This window comes from Cetorhinus maximus, chromosome 5, assembly GCF_964194155.1.
Source record: "Cetorhinus maximus chromosome 5, sCetMax3.hap1.1, whole genome shotgun sequence".
NCBI lineage: Eukaryota > Metazoa > Chordata > Chondrichthyes > Lamniformes > Cetorhinidae > Cetorhinus > Cetorhinus maximus.
This window is the reverse complement of record NC_135883.1, coordinates 81,446,340-81,473,179: the sequence shown is the minus strand read 5'-3', so window position 1 is coordinate 81,473,179 and position 26,840 is coordinate 81,446,340. Positions and strand designations below refer to the sequence as shown.

Genomic DNA, 26,840 nt, shown 5'->3' with positions numbered 1-26,840 from the left:
TGTATCATTGGGTTTATTTCATTTGAAGCAGTTATGTTTGAAGCCAACTATGGACACTTCACAAGGACTGACCATTGACCAGCAGTTTCCAGTTCTTTATGTCCTGTGCGTGTTTGGGGTCAGGGACTGAAGTGATACCGTACTAGTGTCAATCGGTGACTTGAGGCTGAAAGGTAAAACATGGATACTTTAGGTGTTTTCAGGGTTGGCATTAACTTTACTTTTTAAAAATTATTCATTCATGGGATGTGGGCTTCGCTGGCTGGGCCAGCATTTATTGCCCATCCTTAGTTGCCCTTAAGAAGGTGGTGTGAGCTGCCTTCTCGAACCGCTGCAGTCCATGTGGTGTAGCTACACCCACAGTGCTGTTAGGAAGAGAGTTCCAGGATTTTGACCCAGCGACAGTGAAGGAACGGTGATATATTTCTAAGTCAGGATGGTGAGTGACTTGGAGGGGAACTTCCAGGTGGTGGCGTTCACATCTACCTGCTGCACCTGTCCTTCTAGACGGTAGTGGTTGTGGGTTCGGAAGATGCTGTCAAAGGAGCCTTGGTGAATTCCTGCAGTGCAGCTTGTAGATGGTACACACTGCTGCTGCTGTGCGTTGGTAGTGGAGGGAGTGAGTGTTTGTAGATGTGGTGCCAATCAAATGGGCTGCTTTGTCCTGGACAGTGTCAAGCTTCTTCAGTTCTGCCGAAGGGCCATGAAGGCTCGAAACGTTAACTGATTTCTTCTCCGCCGATGCTGCCAGACCTGCTGAGTTTTTCCAGGTAATTCTGTTTTTGTTTTGGATTTCCAGCATCCGCAGTAGCTTTTAGCTTTTTGTTTTTAAGCTTCTTGAGTGTTGCCTGGATGAGTGCAGCTCCTACAAGTGGGGATCGTAGATAGTGGACAGGCTTTGTGGAGTCAGGAGGTGAGTTACCCGTCGCACAATTCCTAGCCTCTGACCTGCTCTTGTAGCCACAGTATTTATATGGCTGGTCCAGTTCAATTTCTGGTCAACGGTAACCCCCAGGATGTTGATAGTGGGGGATTCAGTGATGGTTTTGCCATTGAACATCAAGAGACTATGGTTGGATTCTCTCTTGTTGGAGATGGTCATTGCCTGGCACTTGTGTGGCGCAAATGTTACTTGCCAGTTGTTAGCCCAAGCCTGGATATTGTCCAGGTCTTTCTGCATTTGGACATGGACTGCTTCAGTATAAGAGGAGTCGCGAATGGTGCTGAACATTGTACAATCATCAGTGAACACCCCCACTTCTGACCTTATGATGGAAGGAAGGTCATTGATGAAGCAACTGCAGATGGTTGGGCCGAGAACACTACCCTGAAGAATTCCTGCAATGATGTCCTGGAGCTTAGATGGCTGACCTCCAACAACGTCAACCATCTTCCTTTGCACTAGATCTGACTCCAACTGGTGGAGAGTTTTCCCCCCGATTCCCATTGACGCCAGGTTTTCTAGGGCTCCTTGATGCCACACTCTGTCAAATGCTGCCTTGATGTCAAGGGCAGTCACTCTCATCTCATGTCAGGAGTTCAGCTCTTTTGCCCATGTTTGAACCAAGGCTGTAATGAAGTAATCAAGGCTGAGTGGCCCTGGCGGAATCCAAACTGGGCATCAGTGAGCAGGTTATTGCTAAGCAAGTGCCATTTGATAGCACTGTTGATGACCTCTTCCACTACTTTGCTGATGATGGAAAGTTGACTGATGGGGCTGTAATTGGCCGGGTTGGATTTGTCCTGCTTTTTGTGTACAGGACATGCCGTGGCAATTTTCCATATAGCCGGGTAGATGCCAGTGTTGTAGCTGCACTGGAACAGCTTGGCTAGGGGCACGGCAAGTTCTGGAGCACAAATCTTCAGTACTATTGCCAGAATATTGTCAGGGCCCATAGCCTTTGCAGTATCCAGTGCCTTCAGCCATTTCTTGATATCATGTGGAGTGAATCAAATTGGCTGAAGATTGGCATTTAGACTTTAGATTCACTTCAATGTGGAGACAGGGAGCCGCTGTGCTGGGGGGGTCGCAGACTCCCTGTTGAGAAATCCTGGGTTAGGTCATGGTTTTGTACAGTTTAAATACAGTTTTAGGTGTCCAGTTATCTAGGAGAAATTAGGATCATTGAGAGTACACTGCATAGGTTCACCATTAGAGGTTTAGGGTACATAAGAACATAAAAAAATAGGAGCATGAGTAGCCTTTGACCCTCGTCCGCCATTCAATACAATCATGGCTGATCTTATTCATCTTCTGTCTTAACTCCTTTCCTGCCTGGGGTCATTGGTCCAGTGCTACGAAAGATCATCTGGTCTCAGCAGACGCATTCTGGTTAGCCCGTTAGTAATGAACAAGAGGAGAAGTGAAAGCTGGTACATCTGTCAATGCAATCAGTCTCATCACTATTCTATCAACCTTAGTGACAGTCTATCATTCACACAATGACAGTCTACCATACCCACAGTTATCATGTACCAACCTCACAGTGAACTCTATCAACCACTAACAGGCTACTAATCACACAGCATCAGCAGTTTTATTGGGCCTGCTACAATAAATACTATCGTTACAAGGGCTAATCAGAGGCTGCAGATCCTACAGCAAGTAACTAACTACCTGCTGGCTCCCAGTGCTTGTCCACCATCTACAAGACACAAGTCAAGAATGTGATGGAACACTCTCCTCTTGCCTGGATGAGTGCAACTCCAACAACACTCAAGAAGCTCAACAGCACCAAGGGTAAGGCAACCTGCTTGATTGGCACCCCATTCACCAGATTAAACATTTACTCCTTCCACCAGTGGCACTCTGTGACTACAAGTGTGTACTATCTGCAAGATGCAGTGCAGCACTTGGCTGCACTGACTCCTTCACAGCACCTTCTAAACCCGCCGCCTCTAATACCTAAAGGAACAAGGACAACAGAAGAATGGGAAAGCCAGTACCTGCAAGTTCCCCTTCAAGTCGAATACCATTCTGACTTGGAAATAAATCACTGTTTCTTTACTGTCACTTGGTCAAAGCGCTGGAATTCCCTCCACAGTGCTGTGGGTGTACCTACATCATGTGGACTGCAATGGTTCAAGAAGTTGATTTACCACCATGTTCTCAAGGGCAATTAGGGATGGGCAACAAATACTAGCCAGCAATGCCCACATCCCACGAACGAATAAAAATAAAGTACTCTATATTTACAAATCACTATTATGTTGCATTAACAAACAGAAGTTACAGTCTGTTAAACCAATTTCTTACCAAACCTGACCTGTAATCTAAATCCCCACAGTGGTCTTTCATGTAGAACTGTCAGATGCCTAAGAAAGGCCAGGTATAACAGATAGTGGTTTACTATAGTCCAACAGGGATATCACATGAAACAATACATTTTAAGCATTCAGAGTCTCTAGTTTGTGAAAAGTTTTCAGCTTTAAGATTTTATTTAGAGAGTACTATGAAAATAATAAGAGCTGTGGAATTTCATGGGTTCTCTTAATGCTAGTACTTAAAGTAAATTTGTAGAATATTAGCTGTGTGGAATAATATACTATAGGCTTTAGGCCAATTCAGCCATTTTGCACTGCCAGTGGAGTATGAGTTGGGATTAGAATTACAGCATGTACCACCAATTCACAAAACTATTGTTCTGTTTGAGCACAGTTCATTGGTGGAAGAATGAAGAAAACGCTTGTATTTATATTTTCACATCCTCAGGGCATCCCAAAATGCTTCACAGCAAATAAAATACTTATGGAGTTTAGTCACTGATAATATATAGAAGTGCGACAACCAATTAATGCACAGCAAGGTCCTACAAATAGCAATGATTGTCAGTTCCCTTTTACTGATTTTGCCTGAGGGACAAATGTTGATCAGAACATCAGGGGAACTCCTCTAATCCTTTTCAAATAAAGTCATGGAATCCTTTATGTCCATCAGGGAGCACAGATGGGTCTCACTTTTATATCTCATGAAAGATGGCACTTCTGCCAGTGCCACACTCCCTCATTACTGCACTGATGTGCCACCATAGACTATATGCTTAAGTCTTTCAAATGGAGCTTCACCCTGCAACCTTCTAACTCAGTGTCGAGTGTTACAGCTGAGCCAAGAATGTGTGAATACATGTTCTTTAAAACTTAATAGAGAAATCAGTACCAAATGGGTTAAAAGAATTGTGGAATATTAATTGATGAATCAATTATCTATTTAAATACTTAATGTTAGCATGTATACTAAGTGAGATTTCCAAATTGCTTGTTATAGATAGAGAATCTGAAGTTTTTAATTGATTTGGCTTTGAACCAGCAGCATTGTGGTGGAGGCAGATTCAATTGTGGCTTTCAAAAGATTGGATAATTACCTGAAGAGTAAAAAATTGTAGGGTTGTGGGAAATGGCAGGGGAGTGACATTGGCTGGATGGCTCTTGCAGAGCACTGGCAAGGACAGAATGGGTTGAATGGCTTTCTCTGCATTGTAACCATTCTATGATTCTATGTCCGTAGCCAATATGTTTTAAGGAGCATTTTGCACTTTGCATTGCTGTGTCTGAAGATTTTGCATAATACAGATATTGCTTTCTCTGAAATACAATTAATCAAAGTTTTAGTGTGGTTCCTAAATTAGCCTTCAACTTTGATTTTACTATTATTCAACAGACTGACTTCTTAGCAATTGAGATGCGAAAAGGCAAAGTCAACTTCCTGTGGGATGTAGGATCTGGTGTTGGACGCGTTGAATATCCAGACTTGATCATTAATGACCAATACTGGTACAGAATTGAAGCCTCTAGGTAAGTTTCACGCTTCTGAATTTATTTCTTCTGACTAAATCTGTTTCTCAAATCATTTGGAATGCAACCGTGAATAGGCATTCTTTTATTTACACTGAACTATGGCATTTCAAGACATTTTTTTTTACAAAGTTCCACTCCTGATGGCAAGAACTCCCCTTCATCAAGGGCGTATATTAATAAAACCTGCTCTTCAAATTATACAGTGGTGTTTTTCTTTCACCAGAGTTTTAAATATCCAGGTGGTTGGTCAGTATAGTAATATGACACTCTATCTGTAGTATGTGAGGGCTTGGTGCTACAGACCGGAGGGAGGTTAATTTAAACAGCACTAATTTCTCCTCTCACCACCCGTCCATAAACAGAAAGTTGATTTGATTTGATTCCCTCTTTATAAGTGGTGGCATATTTCCCAACACCTCGGTTTACATATGATCCAATTTTCTATTAATAACCCCACAGCAAACTTGAAATAGGATGAACGCAAAGAGTTAGTTTATTTGCATACAGTCAAAATGCAAAAAATGGGTTTTCAATGTCCCCCTCGCATTCAGATAGTAAAGAGAGGGATAGAGAAAAGAAAGATTGACAGTACTGAGACCACAGAGGAAAGAAATATGGTTTCATGCTGGTTGCAGAATCCAGATTCAAAGTCCAGTGCAGTATTCCTTCACGGAGGTCATTGGGTTGAAAGCCAATGCTGGTTAATTCACTTTTCCGGTAATGTTGACCACACCCGGTGAGATAGGCATGCAGAGATAAATCTGTCTTGTAGGTGATGGTACATAATTTCCAGCAGAAGCAATAAAGGTGCGAGCCAGGTATTCCACTTAGGCAGAACTCCATGTCTGTGAAGCTGCTAATTAGATGGTAAAGAGCAGACTGAGCTATGCGGTTCAGCAAGGCAATATTACTTGTTCCACAAGCCAGAGACTCATGTCACATAACTCCCAACTCTCCACCAGGCCTGTGACAAATGATGTATGTCAAATGTCTGTAATCCAAATATTGTTAAATGTCTCAGCCATTAGGAATTGAAAGGGAGATTGCAGGGCCTTTTTCTTAGCAGATGCCCCATCTCCTTCTGGCCAGCCTGGGTTATTAAATACCAATGGCCTTTGTATCGCTCTCTTTGAAGTTGGGCTGTACAGTCTACAGTGGTTGTTAGTGGGTCCTCAGAGATAACGAGGTGTGAGTTTTCCTGAAACTGCCAAGTAGCTTCTTTTGTTCAGGAGTCACAGACAGACATAGGGCGGAATCATCTCAGATTTGCAGTGATGGTGCAGTGACGAGCAGGAAAAGGACGTTTACCCGCCAGCTGCAATGCCAGCTTTTCACGTCGTATCTTCCCAATCCCACATCATTATTAATGCATTAATTATGCATTCCCAGGAAACACAATGTTTTGATAGTGGGCGGGCTCTCATTTGCCCGCCACAATAGCACCTCACCACTTTATCACATCAGGCTCCATATTTAAAGCGCAGCTGTGCGCACACCTCTCAGTGCTTCAAAACCAGGCCTGCAGCATGAAAGACATGGCCCCGAAAGGCAAGAAGACTGCAGCCCCCTGATTTAGTGACGCGTCCCTGGAATGTCTTTTGGATACCGTGGAGTCCAGCAGTGATGTCCTCTACCTTGCTCTGGCGAAGGCCAGCAAACACAGTGACATATCCAGCAGGGGAAGCGATGGCAGCGGTGGTCAGCGTCAATATCCTGCAAATGAGGACAGCCACCTAGTGCCACAACAGGATGAATGGTCTCATCCGTTCCGCCAGGGTAAGTCACTCTTCTTATCACTCTCAATTCACACACTCTCAAACCCATTACACATCCATAGGGATCTCACACCTCAAGGGCCAACACCACTAACTCTCACACACACACCCTCACATCTCCATCAAGCTCATATCCTTCGAGCTCGCATCTTCATCCCATCCATAGCTCTGCTCACCACACAAACATTCCACGCAGTGCCATGTGTTCTGCTCACACTCATGAAAGAGAAGCTGGCTCATACCAGCAGGGATAGGTCCCAGACCAGGGGTGGAGTGGCCCACATTAGGCCCCTCATAGGAATGTGCCATCGTACTCACTGGTAAGGACATGGACTGTGCCTGCAGTGACGGTGAGGTTGGCGGTGAACATTGTCATGAGGATCCTGTACCACATCATCCCTCTCTCAATACAAATGTGAGTGCTCTCTCCTGCTTTTGACTCTGCTGCCATGCACTAATTATCTCTACTTTGGTTCACTGGGAGCTCTGCCAACCAACCAATACCCTCAGCCAGCCAGCTCCTCAGCTCCAGATCCTCACCTCCAGCCAAGAGGACACCTCCTCCACTGAACAGCTAGAAATAAGCAGCCTGGAAGACCTGTCACAGCACTTACACACACCCACCACTTGCAGGGAAACATACCTCGGCGGGACCTAGATCTAGAGCAGGCTGGGGTTCACAGTCTGGTGGTCACTGAACAGATACATGTCCGGAACAGGAGGAGGCAGGCTCAGCTGAACTCCCTGGCATTTGGAGGACTGCTGGGGAAGAGACATCTGTGAGGTCCAAGTCAGATGTCGAGCCTCTGGATTCGGCCTTCCAACTCATCCTGGAGAGTCAGCAGAAAGCGCAGGAACATCACGTAGAGCTGTTGGAAGCTTCAACAGAGTGGCACACAAGTCAGAGGAGTGCATCTGCTTCCTCTCTGATGAAGTGGTGCCCACATGTGTGCGAATGAAGGTCCCCATGGGAAGGATGGTGAATGCCATGGAGACCCTGGTCCAGCAGAACATGGAGATGCGCACAGACCTGCACTTCATCACCGGTAACCATGGGTAAGTTCCTGCAATGGCAAGGTGAGGGGGAAACGGGGCACCTCAACATCCCTCCAAGTGCTCCTTCCTCTTAAGGAGTCAGGCTGGGGCCCTAGGGCATCTGAGGGGAAGAGGAGCGCCAGCTGGACATCCCTAGGTTATTCATTCAGGAGTCTCAGAGGCTGTCCTCTCCCTCTGAGTCCCCTTTGCCTGTGACCCCCTCAACCTCATTTTCTGTCACCGCAGAGGGAGCAGCTGGCCCACAGGAGGGTAGCCAAAGCAAGCTGGGGCCCTCAAGGCCTCAGATCTCCAGAGGACCCATGCTGAAGTTATCAGAGGCAACAGGGCCAACAATTACACAGGCTGTCTCCATCCCTGCTGCAGATGTCAGAACAGCAGCTAAAGTCTAAGGCGTTCAAAAGTTAAGAAATTCTGATCACAGTTAGTTACATGGGTGAACACATTTTGTAACGTTACAATCTGGAAATATATTCAGTTGAATAATGTGTAGATGTCAGGGCAGCACCTAGAAGAAGTGGTAGGCTGAGAAAAGTTAAGAATTTCTGATCACAAATAGTTTCAAGGATGACCACATTTTATCACTTTATAATCGGAAAATATATTCACTTTCATTGAATAATGTGTAATGGTGTCTTTCAGCTTCATTGACAGGCTTTGCAAGTCTTTCCATTGAATCCTACCCCCCCTCCCCCCCCACAGCACCCGACTAGTAATTCAGCTGCACGCAGCCGGCCCATGAGTGATTCTGGAGGGAGAAGCGTGTGTGTGTGGCAGGGTCTTTTCAGATCCTCGTGTGATCACTCTCCCACACACACGGATCCTTCCTCCATCACACTCATCTCAATGTCCTGAGCATTTTCAATGCTGTCTTCTGGGGTTCGCTTTCAGTTGTTCACCTGAGCTGACCTGCATCTCCACCCACCCATTGATCACACTCCCATGCAGCTTCTGATCTCGCCCACCACGACTCTTGTTTCACTTTCGATTTAGCAAGCATGGTGCATCTAACATTTTACTTCTGGTCCCCTGTCCTTTCCCCTCCCCTAGTCACCCATTTCCTTTCCCCCATCACTGTTGACCCCCCGGCATCACCTTCCACCTCCCCTCCGTGACCTACCAGGCACAACCCTTTTCTTTCGGTGATGTCCAGGTGAACATGCACATTCTCTTCCTTCCTGAAAATCCCACCCCCATCCACATTAACTTACCCAACCTCCTCCTTCCCACTCCCAGGGTCTGTGTCTGCCTCTGAGTCCTTACCAACCACCCTTGCAGTTCCTTCTACCTATACCATTGCACTGTCACCCTCCCACCGTACTGCCTCACTCTGCCTTCAGTCATTCTTACCATTTTCTCCTGTGACCCCCACCCTCAGTTCCCTTCCCAGGAGGAAGTCGTGGACTCAACAGAGCCCTCCCTTGCATGTTCACCTGGACATCCCCGCGCCCCCCACCGCCCCCTTCTGAACTCCTTCCTCCTTGGAACTCCTTCCCCTTTTGGAATTCCTTCCCCTCTTGGATCTCCTTCCAGCCACTGGGATTCTGCCACCCTCTTTGGAACTCCTTCCTCCCATTCTGGACTTCCCCACCCCCGGACTCCCCCCACCGCCTCTTAGTTATCCGGACTCCCCCGTGCCTTACTTCTTCTGCCACCCTTCTCCATCCCCTCTCCTGACTCCTTCCTCCAGCCTTACTTTTCCCCAATAGAACTGTTTCCTCCACATTTATTTCTTCCTCCACCCTTACTCCTTGTCCTCTCCGGACTCCTTCCTCCCCCTGTCCGCCTTCCCCTCTCCGGACTCCTTCCACCTCCAAACACTTTCCCTTACACCTTCCTCCTCCCTTACACCTACTTCCCCACTTGCCATGTTCTCCCCTGTTGCCCCTTCCTCCACCTGTATTCCCACCCCCCAAACTCATCTGCCAACACCCTCCTAACTTCAACTCCTAACACCTTAGTTCCCCCCTCTCAACCTTATCCCCCTGACACCCTTGTTGACCCCATCCCAGCCTTACCACACACCCCCCCCCCCTCCCCCCGCCAGACATACCTTCCTCTCCCAATCACAGCTGGACCTTCCTCTCCACCCCCTCGACCATCATCCATTGTGAACAGACCCTCAGTGGTGACTTTCCACCTTCCGTGAGCTGCTTTGCGGTGGAGCCATGTCCATGAGAATCCACTCAGCGTGTGATGGACATTCCTCCAGGGTCCCGTTGCTGTCGGGCTCCAGCATCTTTTGCTTCTCGTATGTCCACAGTGTGAGCAAGGCCCTGACAGTAAGCCCTGACTTCTGAATGTCTCACTTGTCGGGACGTGTTCTGCACTGACATGTTTTCCCGCCGACGTGGGTGGATGATCTAGCTTCAGGGATGATTCCAGCGAGCTAGGCTCATAATGATATGCAGATGTATTACAATGAGGTTCCCAATGTCCATTTGTGGGAAACGAGACCCGCAATGACAGGCAGAGCAGACGATTGTGAATTGGTTTCATGACGTCATGAAACTGATTTTTGGCCTTTTCGCCACATTGTCCGCACACACTGCCAAACGCGCCTGATGCCAGTGGACACACAAAATTCCGCCCGTAAGTTCAGCCATTCTAAAGGTCCTTGTTCAGTTTTAAAAATTTAGAAATAGCAATGAGCATATCTATATATATTTTATAAAAATATACAGTGCGAGGTCTTAGTACGTCACATTGGGAACAAATCATCAACATTTCTGTTTGGATTGTAGTTTTGATTAAAAATGAAACAATGAATCGATAGAACCTGTGGGTACATGTAAATCAGTCTGTTTGCAGTGAAATTTCACTGCCTCGTTTGAAATATTATGGCTTCAATTTTCATCCCTATTTTTGAGTGGGAACAGGATTGTGGTGGACTCATGAGGCAGAACTGATCACACTGCCTTTCCTGCTGCCTTTCCTCCCACCATCATTTTAATTGGTGCCTACAAATAGGAACCAAGGCTGCCTCACCCACCACACAATCCTCATGCCCCATCCATGCCACTTATGATCACCCACCCCCATGGCCCCTCATACCCTCCATGCCAACCTATGCCATTTATAGGCCCTATGCCAACTTAATGCCAATTAATGCCAACCCATGCCCACCACCTACCACCCTGAGCACTTACACCCTCCATGCCAATTCACCCAGTATCCACCATGAGTGGACCTCAGGACCCATGCTGAGATGAAATAAAATAAAATTCTTAATTAATTAATTTACTATTTAAAAAAAAACTCTGATTTAAAAAAAACATTCACTATATTTAACTTCCTCCAACTACTTAATCCCTTATGAAAACAAGCATTTGTATTCATAGCCCCATTTCAAAGACTTTGTAAGCAGTTGGATCTGTCAAGCAAACTGTGAACTGATAGGCACCCCACAGTGATAATGATAGGTTGTGAAATCAGTCCTGCAGCACAAATCTTGTAATGATAACCCTCAGGCTTATGTTAACAGAGTGAATGACGTGCACTGATTTTTTTTTTTAAATTGCAGACAGGGTTTTCAAAAATGTAAAGGCCAGGAGATTTAAATGCCTTGACATTTTGACAGTTCCCTTGACAGCTTCACAGGCCTCAGGGTCTACTCGTGGTATACTCAGGGATTGTACTCAGGTCATTGTCTCCAAGCGTAATTACCTTGTACCTTTCAGTAAAACAATCTGTGTCTTCCTTTGATCCCTAACAATCAACCACTCAGGCTCAATGCAGATGCTGGAAATCTGAAATGAAAACAAAAAATGCTGGAAAAACTCAACAGGTTTTTTTAATTCATTCACGGGTTGTGGGCTTGGCTGGCAAGGCCAGCATTTACTGGCCATCCCTAGTTGCCCTTGAGAAGGTGGTGGTGAGCTGCCTTCTTGAACCGCTGCAGTCCATGTGGTGTAGGTACACCCACAGTGCTCTTCGGGAGGGAGTTGCAGGATTTTGACCCAGTGACAGTGAAGGAACAGCGATATATTTCCAAGTCAGGATGGTGAGTGACTTGGAGGGGAACTTCCAGGTGGCGGTGTTCCCATCTATCTGCTGCCCTTGTCCTTCTAGATGGTAGTGGTTGTGGGTTTGGAAGGTGCTGTCTAAGGAGGCTTGGTGAATTTCTTCAGTGCATTTTGTAGAAGGTACACACTGTTGCTACTGTGCATCAGTGGTGTAGGGAGTGAATGGCACCACATCCACAAACAATCAAGCGGGCTGCTTTGTCCTGCATAGTGTCAAGCTTCTTGAGTTTTGTGGGAGCTGCACTCATCGAGACAAGTGGGGAGTATTCCATTACACTCCTAACTTGTGCTTTGTCGATGGTGGACATGCTTTGGAGAGTCAGGAGGTGAATTATTCGTCAGAGGATTCCTAGCCTCTGACCTCCTCTTGTAGCCACAGTATTTATATGGCTAGTCCAGTTCTGTTTCTGGTCAATGGTAACCCCCAGGATGTTGATAGTGGGGGATTCAGTGATGGTAATGCCACTGAACATCAAGGGGTGATGGTTAGATTCTCTCTTGTTGGAGATGGTCATTGCCTGGCACTTGTTTCGAGTCCATATGACCCTTCTTCAGATCTCTGAAGAAGAGTCTTACGGACTCGAAACATTAACTCTGTTTCTCTCTCCACAGATGCTGCCAGACCTGCTGAGTTTTTCCAGAATTTTCTGTTTTCACCCTGGCTCACTGTCAGGCAGACTGCTGGGCAGGTCACATAACCCATACATTTACCCTAAATTTAAAGATACAGTCCCAAAATATAATAACCTTATAAATCTCACAATTGGAACAATGTAGGTGATCCTTTTATTTTCATATGTCTAAGCAAAGTGGTTAATATAAGCCCAACTAAGGATTAGAAAAGATTCCATTACACCCAGCTTGTTCAGAGAACAGTGTTTTGGAGGATTTAAAAATTGCTCCAGTGGGTACAGAGGAGATTTACAAGGATGTTGCCAGGAATGGAGAACTTTATCTATGAGAAAAGGTTGGATAAGCTAGAGTATTTTTTTTACTTTGGAACCGAGGAAGCTGAGAGGACATTTAACGAGGTGTATTAAATGAGGAACCTAGATAGAGTGAACAGGAAGAATCTATTTCCCTCAGCAGGGAGGTCAATAACTATAGAGCATAGATTTAAAGCAAAAACGGTTTGAGGGGAGTTGAGGGGAGATTCTTTTCACCCAGAGGGTGGTCAGGGCCAGGAACTGAAAGGGTGGGAGAAGCAGAAGCCCTCATCTCTTGGATGTGCATTTGAAGTGCCGTAACCCACAGGGCCATGGACCAAGAGCTGTAAAGTGCAAACTGGCTGGATAGCTCCTTTTCAGCCAGCGCTGACATGAATGGTTGAAATGGCCTCCTTCATTGCCAAAAATTTTCTGTATTTCTATGTAAAAGCATGAGAAAAGAAGTTAAGCAATGGGATGATTTTTAAAAATCCTCACATTGTTCACTTCATATTCTAGTGTCCTACTATTAACTCTTCATTTTCGCTATCACGGTAATTATTTTCCTACCTTCATCTTCCTACGATGAAAAGAATATTGTACATTGACTATTGAAGCTTGCAGCAAAAATTAAATTTCATTTGAACTAAATTTAATTTTATTCTGCAATGTCCAGTCTTCAATTATCTCTTAATTTGTAAACTACAACAGTAATTGATCATCTCTTTTATTAAAAAAGGTTTAGAAGAAATGGTACAGTTTCTGTACGTGCACTAGATGGTCCAAGGGCAAGCATCGTACCAACCACGTATAGTGCAGTATCACCTGAAGGCTATACAATTCTTGATGTGGATGAAAAAGCTTACCTGTTTGTTGGTGGTCTAACAGGAGAAGTGAAGGTATGGTATAACATTTATTCAATAATATGGTTCTTTGATCTATCATATTAATGATATAGCAGAAATATCATCAAAGACCAATTTGCATATATGATCTGTTCTTTAAGTGGTAGATATATTTATTTAAAAGTTTACATTTTTCACAATTACATAACTAGATCATTTAATAAGCAGTAAGGAGCAAAAGGAATTGCATTCATAAGGCATTTTTCACGACATCAGGACATCCCAAAGCACTATGCAGCCAATGAAGTACTGTTCTTCACAGTGTAGTCATTGTTGTAATGGAGGTATGTGGCAACCAATCTGTACACAACAAGGTACCCAAAATAGCAATTTGGTAATGACTACATAATCTATTGCAGTGTATTGTTTAAGGAATAAATGTTGGCCAGGACAGGATGGAAAACTCACCTGCTCTTCCTCAATATCATACCACCCACACATCCAGCTGAGAGTACAGACAGGACCTAGGTTTAACATCTGAAAGCAGCAGCTCCAACAGTGCAGCAGTCCCTCAGCCCTACATTGGAGTGTCAGTCTAAATTTTGTGCTCAAACCTCTGCAGAATTGAGTACACAACCTTCTGACCCAGAGGCAAGAGTACTAAACACTGAGTCACAACTGACACTATTCTGTATCAGATCTTTAAGAATTAGTACTTTTGAATATTATTGACAATTTGATTGCATTGTTTCATGGAGCACTTTTTTTTATTTATTCATGGGATGTGGGTGTCACTGGCTAGGCCAGCATCTATTGCCCATCCCTAATTTCCCTTGAGAAGGTAGTGGCGGGCTGCCTTCTTCAACTGCTCCAGTCCATGTGTTATAGGTCCACTGTTCTGTAGCAGTTTGATACACCTGAGTGGCTTGCTAGGCCATTTAAGTGTCAACCACATTGCTGTGGATCTGGAGTCACATGTAGGCCAGACCAGGTAAGGATGGCTAATGCCCTAAAGAGCGCTAGTGAACCAGATGGGTCTCTGGATTACTAGTCCAGTGACACTGCCACTACGTCACCTTTTTCCAATGCTGTTGTGATATGATGCTGATGTGATATGAAGCCAGGCATTTCTCAATTGGAAAGGGAAATAGAGGGAAGGCATTGGAAAAATTCAAACTAATGTCACCTCTGGATCACTGTTATGCTACCTCATAACCAACTATGCAAAGCAACATTGATGAATATGTGACTGCAGGTCTATCACCAACAAATCAAATGCATGACACAGGAGACAAGGGAGGGTCTCAAAAATAATTGAAAATGAAGGGAAGTCTTTCTTACAATTCAGACTATTTTCCAACACTTGTTCTCATGTTCACAAATAGAAGCAATTTCCACAAGCAGACACATTATTCATTGCAGTTCCTAGGTTTAACAGTGAATGGCTAATTGTGCTAAAAGACTTATTAGAGAAAATGCACAATGCTCACCAAATTCTCCAATGTCCATCATAGAAAAAATGTGAAAAATAACTTTGCCAGAACAATGCAAATAGTATAAAACTACCACCTCAAAAGTATTTATTTTAGTCTTTTTTTGCCTTTTTGCTTCTGTGTAATATTTCAGCACAACATTTAATATCAATTGGGCTGAAACAAGTCCACATGGAACTAATATACATTTTTTCAGAAAAAAATTCTAGCAGAGTTGAGGTACAGGTCAAGCATGATCTAACTAACTGACAGAGGAGCCTTGAGGGGTTGAATGGCGTATTCCTATTCCTCTGTAAACTCATAAGTGAAAAAACACTTACATGTGAAACTTCAGCTCTATACAATGCCCACAAAACCCTCTTGATATTAATAATAGGCTCATGAAGCACTTAAATATGATACAAGATAGTGGATGTTAAGTAACAAATATTTTGAGTACAGTCCATCTTGGAAACTGTGGCAGATTCTTCTTATTTTGTCTGATCTGCTAAGATTTTGACATTTGAGGATTAGTGGAAGTGGTACTTGATGCCATAGTCACCTCTCTCCACTCTGCCTAGATAGTTTCTTTGGATGGCCTCCTTCCTTGCACCTGAAAGAGGTCCTCCTTTCTTCGAGTGATATAGACCAGCAGCATTTTGACTGATTCTTCTGAAAATGTTGCGGATCCGCAGCCTACAGGCCAACAGTTTTTTCTAATTAGCCATTCTGCTTACCACAAAAATAAAATGGTTGGTAATGATGCCTGACACTTTAATGTGTTTAGGTTTTTAAATTTGGAGGACCATGCCATTTTTCATAAACCAATGACAAGCTTCTATTTGGAGACAGTTTTACTGATGGGGCATGTCTTTCTTTCTCAAGTTGATTCGACCCCCATTTTCTTAGAGCACCATAGAGGAAAAAATTAGCTTATGGATCAGTTGGATGCATCTTACATATTGTTCTACTCAGAAAATCTCTGCTTGTAACTGGAATCACAGTATATGTGTTGGCAAAAAAAATCGCAAATGATAAAATCGATTGTATCAGTGTTGTAATTAAAGCTCTTTTTCTTAAATCCATTAAGAAATCAGATGTGGTCAAAACAACCACTTTCTCTGGCTGTATGGGAGAAACTTCCTTGGACCGTAAACCTATTGGATTATGGAATTACAGAGACAGACAGGGAGAATGCAAAGGCTGTGTTGTGAGGTATGTATTCCTAGCTTTCCTAAGTAAAGCTTCCAGTCCCAGGAAAGGCATCACTTCAATTTATTCCATTTTGATTTGGGATAAAGAAGGGATAATTTTCTGATTTTGCATTCCTGATGAGGAGCTTCACCTACCAGAAGACAATAGCATAGTGGTAATATTACTGCATGTGTAATGCAGATGCCTGGATTATTGCTCTGGAATCATGGTATCAAATCCCACCATGGCAATTGGGGAATTTAAATACAATTAATAAATCTGGAATAAAATGCTAATCTCATTAATGGTAATCCTGGGAAGTACTGGATTGTAATTGAAAACCCATCTGGTTCTCTGATGTGCCTGGTCTACATGTGACTTCAGACACATGGCTCTTGACTGCTTTGGAAATGACCTAATAAACCACTCAGTTCAAGGGTGATAAGGGTTTGGGCAATAAATGCAGGCCTTGTCTGAATGAATTTAAAATGTATCAGAAAGTCATATCTGACATGATTTCCAAATGAGTGGAACTTTCTGCTAGGGGCATCACATTGCAAAATTATTAAAAAAATGTAATTCCACTCTCCCAGTGGAGAGCCTGTATTTGCTTTTTATATAACTACAATTGTAGCCCCAATTTCCAACTCCATTTGTTCCATATCATACCTGTGCCGGCTCTCTGAAAGAGCTATCCAATTAGTGCCATTCCTCTGCTCTTTCGTTATAGCCCAGCATTTTTTCCCCATTTCAACTATATACCCAGTTATATTTTGCAAGTTATTATTTAAACTGCTTCCGTCATCCTTTCAGGCAGTACATTCCAGCTCACAACAACTTACTGTGCAAAAACATTTTTTTCTCATCTCCCACCTGGTTCTTTTGCCAATTATTTTAAATCTGTGCCACTAATTACCAACCCTCCTTCCAACAGAAATAGTTTGTGCTTCTTTACTTGATGGACACCACTCATGGTTTTTGAGCACCTCAAATTAAATGTCCTCTTAAAATTCTCTGCTCTAAGGAGAACAATCCCAACTTTTCTAGCCTCATCATATTACTGGAGTCTGCCATCCCTAGTATCATTTCAGTAAACCTTTCTGCCCCCATTCTAATGCCTTAATATGTTTCCTGAAGTATGCCTCCAGAATTGAATATAAAACTCAACTGAGAGCTAACCAACTTTACTTTTGTAATCTATCCTCTCTTATCATCTGATGGTGGAACATATTTTGGAACAAAATAGCAAATGTTTAAAAGTTTTACTTTATTCAGAGACTACCCTATCTCATTTCATGTGTAATGTGCACTTCTCCTATTTTCATTTACAGTAATTAGATTCAGGTTTAATAATTCACAAATTAGAGGTTTTGCCTATCCTTTTTGTAATTGTTGGAGAAATAAAATGCAAACTTATTTGTATGATATTCCTTTGCCGCTATTTAAGGCAAATGGGTTAACATCAACTTTTTGCATTTAATAAATGTGTATTTAAAGCAACAAAAATTCCCATAGTGCTTTATACAGACATAACCAAGAAATGGATGCCAAGCTAAGGAAGGAAACACTAGGAAAGGTGTCAGAAATCTTGGTCAAAGAGATAGGCCTGAATCTCCTGGTCGGCGTGCAGGGGCGCGCCCCACTTGCCAGCACGTAAAATGGCCCACGGTGACTTCGAGCGTGCGTCCTGACGTCACTGCGCGTCATTCCGATTTTCAGTTCGGTGGGCACGTATTGGAGTTGGCTTCAGAAAAAAATTCTGGCAGAGTTGAGGTACAGATCAAGCATGATCTAACTAAATGACAGAGGAGCCTTGAGGGGTTGACTGGCGTATTCCTATTCCTCTATAAACTCATAAGTGAAAAAACACTTGCATGTGAAACTTCTGCTCTATACAATGCCCACAAAACCCTCTTGATATTAATAATATGCTCGTGAAGAACTTAAATATGATACAAGATAGTGGATGTTAAGTAGCAAATATTTTGAGTACAGTCCATCTTGGAAAGTGTGACTTCATGGGGTCCAGAGTTAATGTTGAGGACTCCCAAGGCAACTCGCTCCCGACTGTATACTACTATGCCGCCACCTTGGTGGGTCCGGCCTGTTGATGGAACAGTACATACCCAGGGATGGTGGTGGTTATGTCTGGGACATTGTCTGTAAGGTATGATTCTGTGCGAATGACTATGTCAGGCTGTTGCCTGAGAAGGTTGTAGGACAGCTCCCCCCAGATGTTGGTAGGGAGGACTTCGCAGGTTTAATGGGGCTGAGTATGCCATTGTTGTTCCTGGTGCCTAGGTCAATGCTGGGTGGTCCATCTGGTTTAATTGCTTTTAGGCTTTGTAGTGGTTTGATCCAACTGACTGGCTTGCTAGGCCATTTCAGAGGGCATTTAAGAGTCACCCACATCGCTGCTGCTGCTTGTTTTCGCTTTTAGCCATTACTGCCCTTTATTCTGCTATTAATACCTACTATGGGTCAATGCTTTGTTTCTTTACTACTACCACTACCACTCTCTTGCTTTTTGTTTGTTGATACCTTTATCATTTATTCTGCCCCTCCCTCTAACCTAACACAGACCTTCTCTCTTGCTCCACTGGACCCTCTCCCCTTTTTTCAACAGCATAAAATCCATCACATTTCTACCTCTTCAGTTCCGAAGAACAGTCATATTGGACTAAAAACGTTAACTGTGTTTCTCTCAACACGGATTTTTTTTTTGTTCTTTCATGGGATATAGGTTTCGCTTGCTAAGCCAGCATTTATTGTCCATCTCTAATTGGCCTTGAGAACACGGTGATGATCTGCCTTTTTGAACCACTGCAGTGCAGATGCTGCAATAGCTGCTGTGTTTTCCCAGCACTTTTGTTTTTCTTACAACTGAGTGGCTTACTATGCTATTTCTGAGGGCAGGTAAAAGTCAGCCGCATTACTGTAGGTCTGAAATCACATATAGGTGAGACCAGGTAAGGATGGCAGATTTCCTTTCCTGAAGGCTATTATTGAAGCAGATGACTTTTTAAAGCAACCTGGTAGTTTCACAGTCACCATTACTGATAGTGGGTGAATCTTCTTCTCATGTCAAGGATTCAGAAGCTTTTAATTTCAGATTTATTTTATTAATTGAACTTAAATTCCCCAGCTGCAATGATGGGATTTGAACTCGTATCTCCAGATCATTATTCCAGGCCTCTGGATTACTAATCCAGTAACATATCCACAATATTACCATATCCACACACAAATTCTCACAGTAGTGGAGTTCACACCCACATCAGTGACTAGACTGGATCTCAAATACAGCACCGTGGACTGTTTGTCCATGCTACCACTTCAAGTGGGCTGCACTGAGTTGCTGCTTGAATGCACAGAGTATGAAGCTGAGATTTTGGGGAATGAGGGGATCGTAAGGGTTAATCTCTCTCTGATAAATTACTCTTTAAGTTAAGTGGTAAACCAAGTAACTTCCAGTCTTAAACAGGGATATGCAAGCTCTCTGAGAGCAGCTGTAACTAGTTAGTTAGGTAGCTAGTTTAGCTTTAGCAGAGCTGACTCATCATTGTTTTTCAGATAGTATAAAATGCAGGGGCCTCTAAGTGCTGTGTCTGTATTAAGTGCTGCTTGAGTGCTTAGAGTGTGAAGTTTGGGGTTTGGTGAGTGAGGAAGTTCAGTGGAAAGGGGAACTATTAATTAATTAAGAAAAAATTAATTTAATTAATACAATAAAGATGACAAGATGGGTGATGTGTCCTAGCTGCAGCATGTGGGAGCTCCTGGATGCCACTGCAATCCACGGCAACCACATCTGTAGTAAGTGTCTGTGGCTTGAGGAGCTTCGGTTCAGAGTTTATGAGCTGGTGGCTGAGCTGCAGACATTGCAACACATAAAGCAGGGGGAAAGTTAGCTAGACACTTTGTTCCAGAAGGCAGTCTTAACCCTTAGGTTAGCATTATCTGATTTGGTCAGTGTCAGGGACAGGAGGGTGTGACTGTGAACCAGGTAGGTAAGGGGATCGCAAAAGTGGGAGTAGAGGAGCCTCGGTCCTTGCAATTGAGCAACAAGTTCATGGTTCTTGCAGCTTGTATGGACAAGAATGAGGGCTGTAGTGTGAATGAGTAGATTGACCATTGCACCATCTTACAGGAAGCCATTCAAGTAGGCGGGGTTAACAAGAATTGTTTTTGGTTTTGGGGGGGCAGGTATACTGGCATGGATTGAAAACTGGTTAATGGACAGAAAACAGTGAGTAGGAATAAATGGGTCATTTTCAGGTTGGCAGGCTGTGACTAGTGGGGAACTGCAAGGATCAGTGCTTAGGCCCCAGCTGTTTACAATCTATATCAATGATTTGGATGTGGGGATTAAATGTAATATTTCCAAGTTTGCAGATGACACAAAACTAGGCGGAAGTGTGAGATATGAGGAAGATGCAAAGACACTTCAAGGGGATTTGGAGAGGCTAAATAAGTGGGCAAAGATTTGGCAGATGGAATACAATGTGGAGAAATGTGAGGTTGTCAACTTTGGTAGGAAAAACAGAAATAGAGGGTGTTTCTTAAATGGTGAGAGGCTGGGAATTGTTGAACTTTAACTTGGGTGTCCTTGTTCATGAATCACTGAAAGCTAACATGGAGGTACAGCAAGCAATTAAGAAGGAAAATGGTATGTTGGTCTTTATTGCAAGAGGATTTGCGTATGGGAATAAAGATGTCTCACTACAATAATAGAGCATTGGTGAGACCGTACCTGGAGTATTGTGCAATTTTGGCCTCTTTACCTAAGGAAATATATACTTACCAGACAGGGAGTGCAGCCAAGGTTCACCAGACTAATTTCTGGGATGGAGGTATTGTCCAGTGAGGAAAGATTAAATAGATTGGGCCTTAATTCTCTGGAGTATAGAAGAATAAGAGGTAATCTCATTCAAACATACAAAATTCTTGCAAGGCTTGATGAAGTAGATGCAGGAAGAATGTTTCTCCAGGAGACACAGTCTTAGAATAAGGGGCAGGCCGTTTAGGACTGAGATGGGGAGGAATTTCTTCATTCAAGATGGTGAACCTTTGGAATTCTCTGCTCCAGAGGGCTGTGGAGGCTCAGTCGTTGAGTATGTTCAAGGCTGAGATTGATAGATTTCTACATATTAAAAGCATCAAGAGATACGGGGATAGTGCAGGAAAATGATGTTGAAGTAGAAGATTAGTCATGGTCTCATTGAATGGCGGAGTGGACTCAAAGGGCTGAATGGCCTACTTCTCCTATTTCTTATATTCTTTTGTTCTCATGAGATGATTGTGGAGACATTAATATTATGGAAATAGAAGTAGACAATCTTTGTGATAGGAAGCCAAGGTGGAATCTAGAGGTGTGGGGCAGGTAGAGAAACCATTACAGGAGATGCCTGGGTATTAATTGAATAGGTATAAGTGGGGCCGGACAGAATTGGACAACAGAGGGAAGACATTAGAGGATAATGGTGTAATTGATTATGTTAAAGCCTGCAGAGAGGTTGAGTAGAACATGATGGAATATGCATTTGCCGATGATGTGCATGACTTTGGTTAGGCTTTGGAGAAGAAAGGGAGGTTGGAGGTGGTGCAATAGCTAGTAAGGGCAGAGAGGTCAAGGGCGGTATTTTGAGGAGAGTTGTAACAATGTTTTTCATAGGGAGAGGTACAGTGCCTGAGGAGAAAGGATCAAAACACCTGAATTCTAATAGTGGACAAAGGAATATCATATGCATTTCTTAACCATTAGTGTGTATATTTTGTCAACATGGTTTTGTGGCTCAGTGGATAGCACTCCTGCCTTTGGACTGGACTTATTAGCCACGGAGGGAAAGTTCATGACATAGTTCCGCAGGTTGATAATTAGATGACTGATCCTTACTATGTTTCCCTGCTATACCACCAAGGGAAGAGTGTGTGCATGACAATATCAAACAGACAAAAACTTCACCAACAATATCTTAGGCTTATGTAACTATTGTAGATCTTTTAAAGCTCTCAGGTGACTTTATCCGTGAAAATTTTAAATGAAATGAAGTTAATATTATTAATAAAATTGTTTATGTTTCTCCCTTTTTAAAGTCCACAACCCACTGACACTGAAGGCACTGTACAGTTTGATGGAGAAGGTTATGCAGCTGTTGGTCGACCAACTCGCTGGAATCCAAATATGTCAGCGATCATATTCAAATTCAGGACTTTTACTTCAGATGCACTGCTCATGTACCTTGCCACAAAGGATCTGGTAAATGCAGTGTCAATACATTGAAAACAAACTATTTTTCAGTTCTCATGTCTGAGCAGAAATCCACTGATTAATTTTTTGCCTATTTTTATATGTTGCTAAATTTTAATAGAGAGATTTCATGAGCGTTGAACTGACTGATGGGCGAATAAAGGTTAGTTATGACCTTGGCTCAGGTGCAGCTAATGTCACCAGTAGAGGACGCCACAATGATGGAAAATGGAAATCTTTCACCTTATCAAGAATTCTGAAACAAGGTGTGCTTTTTACAGTAATATTTTCACTACACAAAAGCATTCTGATTACATTTGATAATTAACCAAATATTTTCTGTTTTGGCAGCAAATATTTCCATACGTGATACAACAAGCAATAAAGAAGAAAACCTGGTCATAATTTCCTCAGGAACGAACTTTGGTCTCAATCTGAAATCTAGTGAGAAGATATATTTTGGTGGTTTGCCTCTCTTACAAAATTTAAGGTACATCTTTCTGCAGTAATATTTTTTTGATGATGAGTTGTACATATTCTTGCTTCTTGAAATAGAAAAAAAACCATAGAACCATAGAACAGAAAGAGGTCATTTAGCCCATCAGGTCTGCACTAGCCAAACGTAGAGAAAAAAAAACTAGCCGCTCATTTTTAATCCCACTTTCCAAACTTCCAACTTTTCACTTACAACCAAAAGGTTGTGCTTGTTTAATTTGTGACAAGTATATGCATACTCAGTATATATACATTTAGTGTTATGGCAATCTAATGGTTATGGTACTAAACTGAAATCCCAGAGATTATGGGCAGAATTTTTCCCCCGTTGTGTGGGGGGGGGGCGGGGGAGTTCAGGAGCGGGCGCATGGAGGCGCGCCTTCGATCGGTGCCCCTAATTGGGGGCGCGCCGCCATTTTGCATGGGCGGGCCAATTAAGGCCCGCCCAGCATGATGTCCGCAAGGAAATGCTATGTGCTCCCTGTGCGGACAGGGGGGATTCCCTGAGCCAGCACATGCGCACGAAAGAGCGCACTCACCTCCCCGAAGCTAAGTGCTGCCTCAGGGAGATCGGCTCCACATTAAAAAATGTTAAAAACAGAAAAATAAATTTCCCTGACATGTCCCCTCATGGGACACTGTCACATGAGTTGGGACATGTCCATCACTTTCCGTTACACTTTTATTAAGTTTTTAAAAACCTACATGAAACCTCATCCCGCCCGTGGATGAGGTTTCATGCTTTTTCCAAGGTCCGCCAGGGCTCCTGGCCTGCCCGCCAACTTTAAGGTTGGACGGGCAGGTCCACTAATTACGTTAACTACTTTGTCAATGGCCTCAATAGGCCATTGACAGGTCAGAGGACGCACAGTTGATTCAGCTGAGCCTCCGCCAATCTGAAAATGGAAATGACACGGAGTGATGTCAGGAGTTCCGCCCAATGTCATCCCGCGTCATTTTACACGTTGGCGAGCGGGCCCCGCCCCCCCACACCCCGCTCACCGACCGGGAAATCCTAGCCCATAAATCCCACCATGCCAAATCTGCTGATTTATGGCCTGACATCAAGAAAATAACCATCACATGTGCTAGAAAGGACCAGGTATGCCCTCTCCCTCCATTGTGCCCAGGGCGAATGTCAGACCTCTCTGATAGTCTCAGAAGGTGGAGTCCATGATACTCTGGAAAACCACGTGGGGAAGGATAGAACGGACTCAATCTTTACACTTATTTGCAGAGGTACATATTACAAATATGTATCTTCTAACCTAACCACCAGTTTCAGTCTGTTCCTATTTATAAAAGCACAAATGAATCCCTAATTAATACCACCACTTGCAAACAATCAAATATCATTAATATACAGTTAACAGATTTCCTTCTCTCTCTTTAAATAAAAATTAAAGTTTATATGTACAACCAAAATTTCAAAACAAATTAAATCAAAAACCTCTATATTCCATACAAAGCATTACATTGGGATGCCCCTTTTCTAGGATCCCTAACAATTGTTTCGTATGTGCATTTTTTTTCATTTTAAAAATCTGACAGTCGATGACTGGCATCCACTCATTTAATTTTAGAGATTCCCTGCTTTTTCAGCGTTTGTTTCAAGCCAGCTAGGTTAATCCATAACCTTTTCTTACTCGAACTTTATGTAGGATGTATATTATCCCACAAAGAATAATTATCTATACAACATTCAATGGATATACCACCTTCAGTAAGCTCATTGTACAGAATCTCACTTAAAATAATTGACAAACAGAATAGAATCCCATATCCACTGTAAAAGAGCCAGCACTTCTGCAGCCAGGGTACTCTTAACAACCCTTCTTATTTTCTTAGCTTCCCAAGCTAAAGACAACATTCCCCATTCCCACCCATCAGAAGTATTATGAAACCAGTTGCACTGGAATACCCATCAGGAAGATTAGCATGTGAAACATTGCTTGAGGTGACTAGCTTCATCTTCTTTGGGTCACCTAAGGATGGGAACTTAAATACACAATTATCCAGATTTACTTGTCTTAATGTTTTATTTGTCCTTAAACATTCTCTACTTTAGGGTGTTTCATTGTTGTGCTTAATTTTAACATATCAAAAATCTCACGTGGTCTAGCCTGAGGGCACACCCAGTTAAACTTTGCAATTGCTCTGTCTCTTCGTTAGATATGACATCATCTTTCTGTGATGAACTAGTATGGTTAACTGGGATGGGGTAACACTTTCTAAATAGGATTGTTGATTTAATGTTGTTCCATACTTAATTGTCCTTCTAGAGCAGGATGACTATTACACAACACAGAAGGCAATTTAGGACTTTCCCCATAGACTAATTGATCGGGACTATACCCTTCAACCATTTTGAAATCTGGCAATAATGAGTTTTCTATTCTTGAAATGTTTCATTTGTTCCATGAAGGCTAAAGCAAATGATTGTTTTCCAATATATTTTTAAGACACAAGACATCTAATCCAACAGGGTCTCCAACAGCCAGTTGTCTGTCCATAGGCACCTTAACACAATCCAGTAATTTAAACTCCAGTACCGATCCAGGAACCCCAATTGATTTTGTCAATCTTCTATGCAATCTGTGAAGGTTCATTATATCTTCTCCTGTGGAATGATCATGTGTTTTCTAAAATCTATAAAATTCTAACCATGCCTCATAACCATTCAAAAAATATTTTTTTTTGTCGATTTCATCTAAGAACTCTATGAAAAGATCAAAACCTTCATCGCTATCCAACTGATGGGCATCCATCTCACAAAAATACTCTGCTTCAGATTTTAAAAAGACCATAAATTGGTTTCTCTTTGGTAGGGACATACTGTGTCAACAAATCCATTTCAATCTTCCACTAGTCATATGGTGCAGAATTTGAGAACATTGGAGGGTAATCATACCTTGACAATTTACATTTGCTTTCTGCCATTTTCCACAATGACCAGTGGGATTTTAATTTTCTGCCTGAAATATCTTTCTTAGTTCCCCACCTTTACCTTTAGGCAACCACACTCTGCTACCACATTATATGACAGAAAGGCAGGTGGAGAAGGATAGAACTGGAGCCAACCTCCACACACTTTTATATCATTTGTTTACAGAGATACACATTACAAACATGCATTTCCTAACCCAACCACCATAGATTCAGTCTGTTCTTATTTTTAAGATTGCAAGTGAATTCCTAGTTAATGCTCACCATATGTATACAATTAAATACAGTTAATATGCACTTAACAGAGTGGCAGTATCAGAGATGGAAAGTAGATAAATCTTCCATGAGCTAAGAGTCCACCTCAACATCACCTTTAACATACTGAAGATGAGAAAAGGACAGCATCACAGCGGAAAATCCAACCCAGTGTACTTAGATATCAACTGTATGTACATTGTGTTTATATGTACTTTGTACACATGAGGGTAACTTTATGAGCATGCACTCCTGGTAGCGAGCTTCACCAACTGCCTTACTCACTAGCAGTGTACATCATAAACTTCAGTGTAAATTGCCTAAGATTCCCGGACTATGCATTTTAAGGGGTTTGTGGTAATTGTGCGCTCATACTTCCAACATGCTGCCCTGGCAGGTAAAACTCCCTGCTGACTTGTAAAATTACCTCATTGAGTTTAACTCCAAAATCTAGTGATTAGAGCATAAAATGTTGGAAACATTCAGCAGACCAAACAGCATCTATGGAGAAAGAAAAACAGAGGGTTAACATTTCAGGATGACAACCTTTCGTCAGAATCCTATTCATCAGTTCCGATGAAAGATCATTGATCTGAATTGTTGACCTGATATTTCCCTCTCCACAGATACTGCCTCACCTGCTGAATGTTTCCAACATTTTCTCTTTTTATTTCAGATTTTCAGCATCACAGTACTTTGATTTTTCCAGCACCAAATTGACATTAGTACTACTTAGATTTCCTCTAAGGTATAAACTCTAGCAATCGAGACTGTTGGAGAAATAACCTTTCACAGAGCTTAAGCATGCAACTA

General features: G+C 42.7%; 1 protein-coding gene across 1 annotated transcript in view; it reads left to right on the top strand.

The window, feature by feature from the left end:
• Window positions 1-26,840, top strand: part of lama2 (laminin, alpha 2) — a 582,487-nt gene that overhangs the window by 497,935 nt on the left and 57,712 nt on the right. Inside the window, exons 46-51 of the mRNA XM_078542125.1 lie at window positions 4,658-4,791; window positions 13,313-13,472; window positions 15,981-16,105; window positions 22,178-22,340; window positions 22,453-22,597; window positions 22,683-22,821. Coding sequence (XP_078398251.1) covers window positions 4,658-4,791; window positions 13,313-13,472; window positions 15,981-16,105; window positions 22,178-22,340; window positions 22,453-22,597; window positions 22,683-22,821 — 866 coding nt within the window. The remainder of the gene's footprint in view (window positions 1-4,657; window positions 4,792-13,312; window positions 13,473-15,980; window positions 16,106-22,177; window positions 22,341-22,452; window positions 22,598-22,682; window positions 22,822-26,840) is intronic.